Source organism: Brachycentrus maculatus, unplaced genomic scaffold (genome assembly GCF_059751285.1).
Source record: "Brachycentrus maculatus isolate JH-2025_06_01 unplaced genomic scaffold, ASM5975128v1 h1tg000099l, whole genome shotgun sequence".
Lineage (NCBI taxonomy): Eukaryota > Metazoa > Arthropoda > Insecta > Trichoptera > Brachycentridae > Brachycentrus > Brachycentrus maculatus.
In genome coordinates this window covers 273,001-288,634 of record NW_028280853.1, presented here as the reverse complement: position 1 = coordinate 288,634, position 15,634 = coordinate 273,001, and the positions used below count along the sequence as shown (strand labels likewise).

The window sequence follows — 15,634 nt, the reverse complement described above, 5'->3', positions numbered from 1 at the left end:
GCTACACTCACTCGTGTGTCTAACATACACTCCTAGATTCCTCTACATCCACACATCTGCCTTCCGGTTACGTGGAATTTTGACAAGATCAATTTAGTCTCTTTCAGCCGCCCTCGTTCTGTTCTCTTATTCGCATTTGCAATATATGTATATCCTCTTAGTCCATTCGCTCAAAGTCTCCTAGTCACAACTATTCGCTCCACGTGTCCAAATATTTCATGCATCAGTACTAGCACTCCATTTTATTCTATGATATTTTCATACAAAAATAACTGCATATGTTTAGAATGGAGTCACAAATTTATTACCAAACAATATTCGCTGTCATCTGGTCAGTTAATAAAAGAAAACAATCAAATAAACGTGTTTATTTGCTAGATATACACTTAATATTTTGTACTAATTTTTATGTTTCAGTGGTTAACTAAAATTGGCTTGTTTAATGTATATCTTTTAATGTTTTGTTTTACATATGTTGCTGTTGTTATCAAAGAAAAAAAGATGAAGAAGAATACGGAAGTTTGGGCATTTACGGGGCTTCGTCATAGGCTGTTTTAAGAGATCAGTTTACTCACGTGTAACATTCACCAATTAGACCTATGATTGACAACCACGTTACCCAAATTCTTGGCAGTTCTATATATATGATACAATTTCGAAACATTGAGCTTGAATCACTATAATTTTCACTAGACATCTATTGGTGCGATGAAGATGCTTTTTTATTGAGCAGAAACTCTTATATTTGTGTGTACGGTCCGATTCCTGGATTATAATCACATACATTAAAAACGTCAGAAAATATCCTTTTCATTTTATTATTTTAGCTGATTTCAATTATTAACCAGATTTCTTAGAAGCATTTTTCTGTGTGTATATATATTTATATATATATATATTTATATATATATATATATATATATATATATATATATATATATATATATATATATATATATATATATATATATATATATATATATATATATATATATATATATATATATATAAAGGGTCCGCCAAATAACTTTTTTTTTTTTAAAACAGGGCGCAAAACATCGAGTGTAGCTTCGGCTGTGTGGCACGTAGCGCCGTCCTGTTGAAACCAAATGTTGCCAATATCCTCCTCTTCAATTTTTGTGAACAAAAATCCGTTCAACAACGGCCCGATAACGATCGCCATTGACTGTAACGGCCACTCCTTGCTCATTTTCAAAGAAAAATGGCCCAATTATGCCTCTGGACCAAAATCCGCACCAAACAGTGACTCGTTTTGGGTGTACCGGCTTTTCAATGTATGCGTGCGGGTTTTCTGTGCCCCAAATACGACAATTTTGCTTGTTTACATACCCGCCAAGATCAAAATGAGCTTCATCCGAAAAGATGATTTTTTTGGCAAAATCGGCATCTTCTGTAAGTCGATCGCAGGCCCACTCAGCGAAGCGAAAACGCATTGGATGGTCAGTTGGCTTCAACTCCTGAACCAATTGGACTTTGTATGGCGTCATACCAAGGTCTTTATGCAAAATTCGTCTCAATGATGTCTCCGAAATGTTCAATTGTTGAGAACGACGGTGAATTGATGTTGATGGCGCTTCACGCACACTTTCTGCCACAACATCGATATTCTCGGGTGTACGCACTGTTTTTGGCTTTTCACGCTTTGGTTTATCGATGAGGATGCCAGTTTCTTTCACTTTTTTCACAAGATAACGAACATACGGAGCTGACGGTGCTTCTCTTCTTCCAAAAACCGTACGCAATTTTCGCACACATTCTGCAACATTACCATGATTTTCAAAGTAATGTCGCAATATTTCCCAGCGTTGTTCAAGCGTATACACAACCATATTCGCTTAGCGGAAGGATAAAACTAATTATTTGTCAAATCAGACATGAGCTAAGTGTTACCATTCACGAAATAAGCACTAGTTGAAAAAAAAAACTTTAGATGGCGGACCCTATATATATATATATATATATTTATATATATATACTTATATATATATACATATATATATATATATATATATATATATATATATATATATATATATATATATATATATATATATTTATATATATATATATATATATATATATATATATATATATATATATATAAATATATATGTATATATATATATATATATATATATATATATATATATATATATATATATATATATATATATATATATATATATATATATATACATATATATATATATATATGTATATATATAAATATATGTGTGTGTGTGTGTTAAAATATTAATTTTTCAGTCTAGTATTTGAAGGGATTATGAGTACACAACCTGTGCCCAAATTCTCGTAAGCTGTGCTCCGTTAATCGACACAGGGGCCTTTGTTATTTCCATACAAAACAAATAATACAACACATCCAACTAGATACAAATCTAGGAGAGGAGATAAGATGAACCGTAGCACGTGTACCTGTCTGATCTAATAAACTCGCACGTGGAATATCAACTACATTAAGAGGAAATGCAGCCACTCTAAGACATGCTATCGTATTATTTAATTAAATTGTCGTTTTTATGAACGACTTTTATGATTGTTTTTATGGCCGCTACTGTAGAAAATCGTGATACAAGACAAAAGTGTTTTTTGTTGCTTTATTTTTTGACTTTTTATTTGAAACGTTACTGTTTCCATGAAATCTCTTACACTTTATTACGACTAGAATTATTATGATTTTGATGTGTGTTGATTTATTTTATCCCCAGCCTTACAAATATAACATATATTTTTCTTTGATGCATACAGATATACAAGTATGTCTTTGTATTTTAATATTAAAGTTATCATATTTATAAACTCATTAGATTAACATTAAGCAAAATCTATACATATAATGTAATAAAAATATTATTTTGCCAAAAATAAATTTAAACAAATTGTGTGTGTCTTAAGCATGAGAAAATCCAGTAAGGGCACATTATTATAAATTGTTTATTGCTTATGTACACAAACGTTTACATAAAATCTACATATTTCAATTCATTTTATGGTATTTCTTATATATTTTTTTACTTGTATTAAAAATCTTTTGTGTGACTTTCAATGGGGATAAACTAGTTAGTCAGGCAAAGAAATAAAAAAATCGTTATATAAAACATCTTAAAAAAAATACTTGAAATATCATTGTTTGTTTTAATGTAATGTAAAAATAACCTGTACTGTTGAAAAATAATAACAAATATTAATGCTGCAAAGTTATTAACGTTTTTTATAAAGTGGAAATATTTCTTGAAATTCTTAACATTGTTTCATATTTTTTATTACAATTTTCAAATACAAACCTCAAATATAGGGACGGATTTATTTTAATCCTACAAAATTCTTCAAAAACGAGTATATAATTTAATATGTACCCGCCAACCCTTTCCACCCAGTAGTAAAATAGATGCTAGATAAACACACCACCAAATTTGGGATTCTTACCCCCGTATACGTTTTATTATCAGGGTAAATTGTAATAAAATACCATATATGTAACGTTCGCTCTGTTTGCTTATTACAAGTCCTATTACTCAAGGGTGATTGTGGCAGTATGTACCTTTAAATTTAAAAATAAAATCAATTAAAAATAAATAAAATAAAAAAATATATATACAAAAGAGGCTATAAATATGACTTTTATAAAAAATGTGAAATGTTATGAAATTATTAATTGTACAAAATATTTGTCTGAAAATATCAAATTTGACATTTAATTTTAACTGGTCAAATTATAAGCTGAAATAAAAATAAAAAAAAATAATATTTTCTCGCGTTTCTCATCTATGTGATTATAATTCAGGATTTGGACCTCATATACTAATAAAAGTGTTTCTGCTCAGTAAAAAGCTTCTTTTCATCTCACCAATAGATGTCTCTAGTGAAGTTTTAGTGATTTAAGAACAATGTTTTAAAATTGGTTCCTATATATATATAGAACTTCCAAGAATTTGAGTAGTGTGGTTGTCATGTTATGAGTAGAATTGGTGAATGTTACACGTGTGTAAATTTGAGATGTTACATTTTATAATATACAAAATAATTTTATTAAAATGACCCTACATATATATTTTTATAATGTGATTAATAGGTACCCCGTGACTTAGTCAATCCACAGAGGTGCCAAAAAAATAAGCTATTTGCTTCGAAGTTGTTTTTAAAATATTTTTTATTAAAAAAAATGTTATTTGTTTATTTGAACCTTTACTCGTTTTTCTCCCATATAAATGATATAAACATTAATTATAAATAAAATAAACATTATATTTATACTTCATTGACCTTTTTAATACTCGTTGATATAATTTTATTTTTATATGTCAATTAAATACAAGTACCTACTGGAAATTTGTAGGTACCTAACCAATTTGTTTAAAAAGAGTTCTTTACTTGAACAGTTTAAAAAAATAACAGTCGTAAACATTTAAAACAAAAGCGTTATTCATTTCGTTCATATTTTCAAGATTATTTGACTGGATAAGGAACATCGCGCACCGGACGCTACACGCGAGATCGGGGATTTAGTAATAAAGAAGTGACAACTTTGGACGTGCGTTGCGTAACATTATTATTTTTTCATCCTTATTTTTTAGTTTCGGAGGTTCATTCATGAGTTCTAACCAGGCCGAAGTAGGATCACGTACTTTTGTGGTCCGTTTTCGGGGAAATGTGGTACACAAGTTTAGTTATGATGCTCCTACATTAAATATTAAGTGATGTTTTGGTTACCCATACGTCTTCTTGTAATCCCTTTCCACACTTAAGTGCTTCATAGGGCATTGCATCGAATGACGCGGTTTTAACTCGATCGGAATTAAATGAAAACGGGTGATTGGTCCTGCGCTCCTGATTCGTTAATAAAGGAGTGAAATATGGGAGCTTGATTTATTTATTTATATTGTAACAACCGTCGTGTTTGTCAGTTAAAATACTCAATGGTCTGTAACACAAGGTTAATTCCCAATATAAGCGCGATAAGATTTTTTGTATGATCTAAATTAGTCTCGATCCAGAGAGAAGTGCCAGTTGCCAACGGTTGTTTTCCAGTATACGTGCTCCAGGCAACATGGCGGGTATCCATTGGCTGACATCATTCCCCACTCCTTGACATCAATGTTGTCATGTTACAATATATTGATTTTTATTTCTATTTGTTTGGGAATTTTACATCTTGTACATAAAAAAACACGAAAAATAGTTAGATTCACAATGATAAAAGCCAATTAAATAATTCCACATACATGTTTTGAATACTGTTGTGCATATATTAAGAGAGAAAAAAGAGGATGATGACGCAAGTGAAGAAGTTGAAAGCTAAGGACATTACTTCGTTATGGGAAATAAAATGCAGAAGTACGAGATACTCGTACTAGCTTGTGTATGTTTTACATATAAATTTGGCTCCATATACCAAACTGATGTTTGAAAAAAAAATTGATAAGGAAACATCTTTATTAGATAATTTTATTTTTAGTTAATGTTTTACTTAGTAAATCCCGCTATTGTTTTCCATAGTAAATTTACTAAGCAAAACATTAATTCAAAACGGATAGATTTTATCACAAAGTGACTGCCGAATCAATAAATGAAATTAGCTAATTTTTATTAAGAATATGAAATATTATTTGTCAACATAACCCAAATTTTTATGAACTCATGCAAAGATGCGAGCGTTCTAATGAAAATATATATTCAAAATAATTATTTGTTGAAAAATTATTTTACATTGCAGCGTCTAATATATAATAAAAAATTGACATCCTAACTTAGATAAATAAGAGTATGAAAATCTAAAAAAATTAAAAATAACTCAGTGAGGAAACAAATATTTGTGAACAAGTATTTGGATTCACTCAAAAAAGTTGCAAAAAAGTCATTATATATTTTTTTAATATAATAAATGCATATTCGGCACTGTAAGTGAACTGAATAACAAATAAATAAATAACTGCGAGGTTTAATAAGTAACATTTTATAGTTAATAAAATACAAGTCGGTATTTGATACTACGTAGCTAAAACAGTAATATTTATTAAAAAACATTGAATCTGATATCACTTACGGAAAGACGATCCGTGGAGATTGTGCTCCTTTGCCGAGGCACCGATCTTTATGGAACTTCAGTTCTGCAGAGATCGCAAAACAATATAATGCAATAAAATTAATGCAAAGCTCTTCATAAGAAAGCTACCAAGAGATGGATTTTGTTGTTGTCATATTGTTTGCTTCACACTGCTGGAGATAAAAGTTTAAATAATCCACATAAAATAAAAATAAATAATAATAATTTCTGTCTTTTCCAAATACAACATGTGATATCGTAGTCATACAGGAGAAAGTGACCAAGTGCATTTTTTACAAAAACGTGATCATTGACTATTTGATTTCTTACTAGCCTAATATTGCCCTGAAAAAATCCCTAAGGATTTAAAACTGTGAAGTATAATATATTGACTTGTTAAAAATAACTAACTGTATTAATGTTTCTTTTCTTGACAAGCAAAAGTGACTTAAATAGCCTTCCTGAACATTTTTTTTCAATGATTTCTTCACACATATTATAAATATATATTAATATATATAAATATTTATATATATATATATAAATTTATATATATATATATATAAATATATATATATATATATATATATATATAGTATATATATATATATATATATATATATATATATATATATATATATATATATATATATATATATATATATATATATATATATATATATATATATATATATATATATATATATATATATATAGAGTATAAGCGGCTCGTTATTAGAAATAGGTATCAAATTGTGGTAGAGTGGGTTCGAACCGAGAAACCCATAAATACCTTTGTACATGTAGGTATATAAATATAGTTTTAAAAAAAATCAGGGATTGTTTTATAATAAAGTCAAGCTCAAGTTTGTTTAAATCCGGCGGCAACATCACACAATGAGCTCAGTTCCGACAAACTAACTGTACTCGAATAAAAGTTCCACGAATCTGCACGAGCAACGAGATATAGAGATATTAGGTACATGTACAAGCCTCTGTTCTCTGTTACTGGCAACACGAGTGTACCACACTCGCGTGTATGTATTTTGTACACGTGAAATGTGTATAATACAAAGTAAAATTTCATTGTTTGTAATGTCTCATTCCGACGGTCTTGTTGCCAGAAGTATGCGGTGGATACTAAAGATTTTTAATGGTATAAAGGACAGTTATTGACATTTTTGTATATAGAACAATTATTAATGATTTTGCATCCATGAAAAATTTGTTTTTGATTTTAAATACTTTGTTTCAGGTGCCCAAAACAGAAGAACGCCGGCCGGACTAGCTTTAGAATTATTTGAACAGCATCAAGGGACTCACATTTTACAGGTAATTTATTTCAATTTTAAATTTCACAGTACCTTAATACCAATAAATGAAAACGTAATAAACTTTACGCATGTATGAAAATACAGTTTTAATGTTGAATAAAGTTAGTCTATAATAAAACCCTTATCCGCACCCCAATGGTGCATAGGGCACTGCGTCATATAAACGCAGTGTTATCTTGATCGTTTACACATGAAGGAAAGGTGATCAGCCCTCCGCTTCAGGTACCAGTCCAGGGTAATATTGAATAAATATGACAGTGAAAAAATCACTTATATTTATTTTATCCCCCTTGGGAATCGAACCCGGGACCTCCAGAACAGTAGCCGAGCGTGCTGACCATTACACTACGGAGGCGGACAAAGTCTAAATGCAACTTATTTGATTTAAACATAGGCAGGTAATTTGGGCAGTGTCAATAATAGGTCATATCACCTTTTTAACCATATATATTGTCAGCTCGCTAATCCGAACGCTCCGTAATCCGAAATGCGCTGTAAACCAAATGATTATTTCAAAAACCATACAAGTTTTCACCTTCTGAAATCGTGAAAGCTTTCGACAAAAACGTCAACTGGACTGAAGAAGACGTCCAGAACACGGAGGAATGTATGGTTTTGAGACGAATGTTGAGACGGTTTATAAATGTTTAAAATTATTTGTTCAGCACCCAAATAAAAATGTAAAATAATGAGTATTTACATAAACAGAATTTTACTTTTTGTTCTCCAAACAGTCAGTAATTCGAACGACCCACTACACGATTTGCGTTTGGATTAGAGACCTAACACTGTATTAACAATTTCGTTAATTGATTCGGCAGTCACTTTGTGGTAAAATCTATCCATTTTAAATTAATGTTATACTTAGTAAATACCACTATTATTTGTATTTACTGGTGGTAATAGTGCTATTTACTAAGTAAAACATTAATAAAACACTGTATTAAAAAATAAGCAATTTATTTCTTTATTAATTATTTATTATGAGTAAAAAACGAAGAAAAAGTACATACCTTCCTAATAAACCCGTATTAAATAAATATTTCCGTATTAAGAAATATGAGAAAACCCTTATCCGCACCCCAATGGTGCATAGGGCACTGCGTCATATAAACGCAGTGTTATCTTGATCGTTAACACATGAAGGAAAGGTGATCAGCCCTCCGCTTCAGGTACCAGACCAGGGTAATATTGAATAAATATTAAAGTGAAAAAATCACTTTTATTTATTTAACTCTCCCTGGGAATCGAACCCGGGACCTCCAAAACGGTAGCCGAGCGTGCTGACCATTACATTACGGAGGCGGATGAAATAAACGACAATAAATACTAAAGATTTTCAGTGATGTCTTCGGATATAGAAATTTCCTACGGAGTATTTTTTCTAGTCTCGGGTTAAAGACCCCTACCCTGTAGCACCTTGGCTGGAGCTACCCCCATCTTTCATCCCTCTCGTCCTCCTCTAACATCCCCCGGATAATGAAGAATGGCCGTCGGTTCGTGACTGGAATCCGACGCTGAGTACGTCGGAGCTTTTCTGTTCTCCACAATGTCTGGAGACAACAAAGTTCGATTCGTTTATAGAAACGCACACGAAGCGCAATATTAGATGTCTGTGTATTGAAGGTAAGAAGTCATTCGATACGGAACTTTGATTGATCGTGTGTAATCGCAAGGAATGGAGAAAAATACGTGTCATTTTGAAAATATCCTTTAAGATTTTCATCATCATAATAATTTTACGTACTGAATAAATCAAACGCAAATTTTGATTGTAATACTTCACAGGATATGAAGGTTAATACGGCATTCCTCCTCCTTCTTCTTCTTCTTCTTCTAAACCTTATCTTCACCCAATGTTGCAAAGGTCACTGAATCGTTTCTAAGCAGTATATCTAGATCGGTTATAAAGTAAAGGATATTAATATAATTTTGATGGAATATTTGTTTAAAAAATCAATACGCTGTGAAAAATAACTCAAACACTAATATAGATAATATGTATATTATCCTTCCAATCCGTATCCGCACCTAATGGTGCATAGGGTACTGCATGTATCGACGCAAGGTTATCTTAATTGTTGATTGTGCCAGTCCAGGGTTATAATAAATAAATAAGTGAGTAAAAATCACTCATATCTATATACGCCCATGTGAATCGAATCCAGGATCTCTAGTACGGTAGCCGAACACACTTACCAGTACACCATATAAAAAATAATATATATATATATATATATATATATATATATATATATATATATATATATATATATATATATATATATATATATATATATATATATATATATATATATATATATATATATATATATATATACATATATATATATATATATATATATATATATATATATATATATATATATATATATATATATATATATATAAATATATATATTTATGTATATATATATATATACATAAATATATATATATATATATATATATACATATATATATACATATATATATATATATATATATGTATATATATATATATATATATATATATATATATATATATACATATATATATATATATATATATATATATATATATATATATATATATATATATATATATATATATATTATATATATATATTTATATAAATGTGTGAATTCTGCAAAAAATAGCATAAAAATTAAACTCTTATTTCACACTTAGAAATATCCCGTAACGAGGATTTTAGGGATCTTTACGCAATATTCCTTCAAAAGCGCATTATTATTAATTACAGTTTGTCTACGATGTAAATAAATTTACCACTTTAAAAGATATCATTCAACATTTGGTTATTTAAAAAATTTATATATTTACACATATTTTTCTTTATTGCTGTCAATTTTAACGGATTTATTTTTTGTTACTTTAAATATCGATAAAGTATTAGTTCTCGATCGAAACACTTATATCTGGGTTGGTATACATTTGTGAAAAACGCCAATTGTGGAGAGTATCAGAAATGATTGCCTATTCTCAGCGCTAAATTCATTCTGGAAATTAATTTCCACGCTCGAGTACTCGCGCAAGTACCGATGACTTGGTTTACCGGATTTTATTCGTGGATCGTTGAGACAGGGCTACCGAAAACCTCAAGTAAAAAAATAAAACTTAACATTTTTGTTAAAACATCATTTCAAACACTGATTTGAGTCTCCTAAGTTGTTTATTTTATTATTTGAAAATGCCATAACTAGGCGAAACAATGGTCGCAATATTAATTTTTATGTGTTTTTTTTAAAAATAAAATACAACTTAGTAGACTCAAAAAATCTGTGTTTGATTTAAAATACATATATTTAAATGGAGTTCCACAAATTAAACGCCAAATTAATAAATAAAAAATTGTGACAATATCGCCTTATAAACAGTAGATTGATAATGACCTAATAAGGCAAAACAATTTCCACTTTTTTTTTTTTTTTTAAATGAAATATACAACCGTGTAGACTCAAATTGGATATAAATATGGACTTCTACAAATAAACGCCAAATCAATAAATACTTTTGAAAAATTATGAAATCATCTTACTTGTATCAATATTTACATACATCTACTCATATAAAGTCAAATAACGTTTTATTTAATTTTTTTAATTAGCATATATTTAGGCTTTTCACGACTTATCATCATACCGTACATCGCCTCGGTATAATAGAAAAAAATGCGTTTCACTACCACGCTAGAGGTTCTGGGTTCGACTCCCAGGAAGTTTACAATATTTATTATTGGTATATAATTTTCACTCTTATATTAATTTAATATCAACCTGGATTGGTACTTAAAGCGCTGGACTTATCGCCTTGCCTTATTCATACATTTATAATATATGATAAGACGCAACGCTCTTTGCACCATTTGGTATAGATATGAGATAAAATAATAGATGACTTTTCAAACACATCTGATTCTTCTCCTTTATTGTGAACAACATTTTAAATATTGACATTGTTTTCAAAATGAAAAATATTTAAGTTATAAAAATACACAAAACAAAGAATCAAACAATCACTAAATTTTATGTTCTGTTTCAAGTTGTATTGATCAAAACAATTTTTTTTACAAATTAAAGTGCCAAACCTTTTAATCTATTGTTTTATTATGATATTTAATGTAGAATCACTGAGAAAGTCTCAAAGAAAACAAAAAAAATATTACAGAAGTAATACCCATCTTTGATGAGATGTCAAAAAATAATATGAAAATAACTCCTGTAATTGGAGATAATCCAGATTTTGTGAACAAGTATTTGGACACACTCAAAATGTTGTAAATAAATTATCTGGTCAAATTATAAGCTTAATAATAAAAATGAAAATGGTATTTTCTGGCGTTTCTCATGTGTGTGATTATAATCCGGGATTCGGATCTCACATACTAATATAAGAGTTTCTGCTTAGTAAAAAGCTTCTTTACATCTCACCAATAGATGTCTCTAGTGAAGTTTTAGTTATTCATGAACAAGGTTTCTAAATTGGTTCATATATATAGAACTTCCAAGAATTTGAGTAGTGTGGTTGTCAATAATGGGTAGAATTGGTGAATGTTACACGTGTGTAAAGTGATCACTTAAACCAGCCTATGACGGTCGTAAGCCCCGTAAATGCCCAGACTTCCATATTCTTCTTCATCTTTGATGAAATGTCAAAAAATAATATTACAGAAGTAAATCATAAAAAAATTATAAACGAGATTTAAAAACAAACATAAATATTGCATATATGTAAGTACTTTTTATAGATATTGAATTAAATTTTCCAATTGTAAAAAATCGATTTTCCACTTATTTAAACCGAAAGCATATTTTTGCGTTTTCTTTTCACTTTATACATATCTCAAATATTAAAGCAGCCCTGAAACTTACCATCAAATGTTATAATTCTTCTTTTTCCATCTTTAATACTGTACCAAATCGTCTATTGTAAAACTGTTCACTTTTTACTGTGAATTCTAACGGATTACAAGTTTAGTGAGATATATGGATGGATAGTTGAAGGTATGTAGATGATATCCGTGAAAATACCATCCGGGAAAGGCATTAATAACGAACGTATAATTAAAATTTATTTACTTGAAATTGATGAACATGCCTAGATACAATAATAATATATTGTATATTAAAAGCATTGTTATCTTTGTAGTATGATAATATAACACTCATTATCATTCATCGTTCGTTGATCGACGAATGATAAGGAGAGTGTTGAATCATAAATTATTTTACTAATTGATTTGGCAGTCACTTGGTGGTAATATCTTTTCATTTTAAATTAATGTTAAACTTGGTGAGTACCATTATTTCTTAAAATCTAATGTGATACGTGTTTCAATGCATTCTGCATCATTTTCAAACATTTTTACGTTTAATTTTAAAGGTGTGGCTAACGCTTATCGGCCGTGCTAGAGACCTCGGGTTCGATTGTCAGGGGAGTGATAATAAGTGATAGTGATTTTATCTCTTAAATTAATTTCATTTTACCCTTGACTGGTATCTAAAGCGCACAATTGATCACCTTGCTTCATGTAAGAAATGCTCGAGAAAACACTGCGTCAATAGTTTTTATTATTTTTTGTTTATCCGATTGGGATGATATTCTTTTGCTCTGGTTATATTATTGAGACCTTAATTTTTTTATGTTAAATCGTCAAACATTTTAAGAACTAGATACATGCCATACGCAATAAAATTTCTGAACTAGTTGGATTTAAACTTAAACGATCGAATCTTAAAATCATATTACCCTAAACTAAACAATTTTGCCCTAAATTAAAAATGTAATACCCACCCTGGATTAAAAACCATATTACTCTGGGCTAAAAAACATATAACCCTGGACTATAAACCATATAACCCTGGACTAAAAACTACACAACCCTGGACCAAAAATTTTTTTAGTAACAACTTTTTTTAAACGTCTAATAATAATAATAATTTTACTAGGGATCAACTTTGTTCCTTAATTATGAACTCAACACAACACATCCACTATCATTTTTAAGACATTTAAACTAAATATGCTTTAAATCCTTATATGGTACATAATAGGCAAGAAGAATTTTCTACATATAATATATATATATATATATATATATATATATATATATATATATATATATATATATATATATATATATATATATATATATATATATATATATATATATATATATATATATATATATATATATATATATATATATATATATATATATATATATACATTATTAAGAAAAAAATGTCTAATTGAATAGTGCCTCAACAAAATAATACATTTTTAACGATATTCTTTCTCAACCCTGTGCTTAACTGTAAATACAGTGTTATGGAATTTACATTGAGGCTTATTAATCTGGAAATTAATGATCCGACTTCCCGAATCCCATCTCAATGAATAAGATGATGCTACACTTTTGAACGGACAAAACTATTCCATTGAATGAAATAATTACGCTATTTTGGAAATAGATTCGGCCATTTGAAATCAGACTCCATGGACCAAGGTTGGGAAACATTATCATATGAAATCACAGTGCGGGAAATTTAATTTATTTCAATAAATTTAATTTAAATTTTTGTTAAGATTTTCACCACAATTTAAATGTGAAAATGATCTGAATCGAAACACATTTTTATGTTATAATTTTGTAGAATGTTCACAATAAGAGATAAATTTATGGTTAAGTTGCTATGGGTAAAATGGTGTTCACTAAATTTGGATAGGGTGCCTTTACTTTTTGGACCCGAATGCATGGATGAATTTTCCCTTGCAGATGAGTTATGAAATATTTAGAAAAAAATAATAAAAAGTCATTGATTTACATAATTATTTCCTTAATATATATTTAATTTCCTTATAATTTTCTCACAGAAAAGTACCCTTGAAGCAGTATTTTATGTAAATTATCTAAAATGATTATTTCAATAAACGAGCATATATGTATGATTCATAGATTCAAAGTTAGCTTGATTGCCTTCCATACTTCCTGTTCTAGGTTCGATTATTACTTCATCAAACTAAAAATAATCATTCACCAATTTTTTGTATACCGTTTTCGAGGCGTGTTCGTCTCTTCGTCAGGACAATTACTACAACAGCATGCAAACAATAATACTCATCACTATCATAGCACTTTTCAAACACTCAGAACTACACAAAATGATAATCATATGCGAATTTTGGTCGAACCGAGGACCGGGGTTATATACTAACATAACTTACATTTTTGTGAAAAAAATGCTTTAAAATTTTTTTAAAAAATTACTCTGTTTTCATTAAAAATAATGTTATGTGTTTATGACATTCCCAAACATTATTGTCTTCAGGTATTTTACCTTCAAGATAATACTTCCTAATTGTAATTCATTGATCTATCTACCGCACACACTATTTTTTTGCTTTCCTACAATATTTCTCTTTATCTCTTTATCCCATCCTTGTCTCATGTTCTTCCTTTATATAGACCTCTCTTATGCATAGTTGTGAAGAACTGTAATTGGTACTCATGATTTTATTTTTTGTATTCTGATGTATCATATATTGTAACTGTTGTTCTTCCTTCCAATAAAAAAAATACAAATAAAAAATAAAATATATTAAAATAGTGAAATATATTTTTCCCATCATAAAATTTAACATTTTACATTTGTTGACTTTAGACGTCTAATCTCTCGAGGAGTTGACAGAAGTACAAAAATATTGCAAAAGTACCTGTGAACTATCGACTATCTACCGACTTTGTTGTTAATAAATGCTTCGTTAAACATTTTTTACTGCAATTACTATATTAAGAGCTTACTTAGTGTTTTTTATTCTGCTGGATTTATTCAAGCCTTATAAAAACGTTAATTTATTGTGACTCTTTTCCATTTTCGTTATTTTTATTCTCTAGAACTAACTTGCTCACATAAAACGTTTACTTTAATATTAATTTATAAGAATTTAGTAATTGAATGAAATCATTCAATCATTTATTGTATCCGTAGATGCTATTCAAATAATTTGATAAAATACCTTTTTTACTATTCATCTTCTTCTTCTTTTTGTAGATCTTAAGAATCTGTTTGTACCTCCGCCTGTCGTTCTTGGGGTGTTGACTCCCAGCTATCTTTCTCTTTTTTTTATGGTCTGCCTGGGGGTCTGCGTCCTTCAAGGTTTCCTTAAGGGCGATACACGGAAGTCTGACTT

General features: G+C 29.1%; 1 protein-coding gene across 5 annotated transcripts in view; it reads left to right on the top strand.

The window, feature by feature from the left end:
- Positions 1 to 15,634, top strand: part of trh (PAS domain-containing protein trachealess) — a 395,076-nt gene that overhangs the window by 327,654 nt on the left and 51,788 nt on the right. For all 5 annotated transcript variants that reach the window (XM_088258584.1, XM_088258582.1, XM_088258583.1 and 2 more), the window contains one exon: positions 7,341 to 7,417. In XM_088258584.1, coding sequence (XP_088114710.1) covers positions 7,341 to 7,417 — 77 coding nt within the window. The remainder of the gene's footprint in view (positions 1 to 7,340; positions 7,418 to 15,634) is intronic.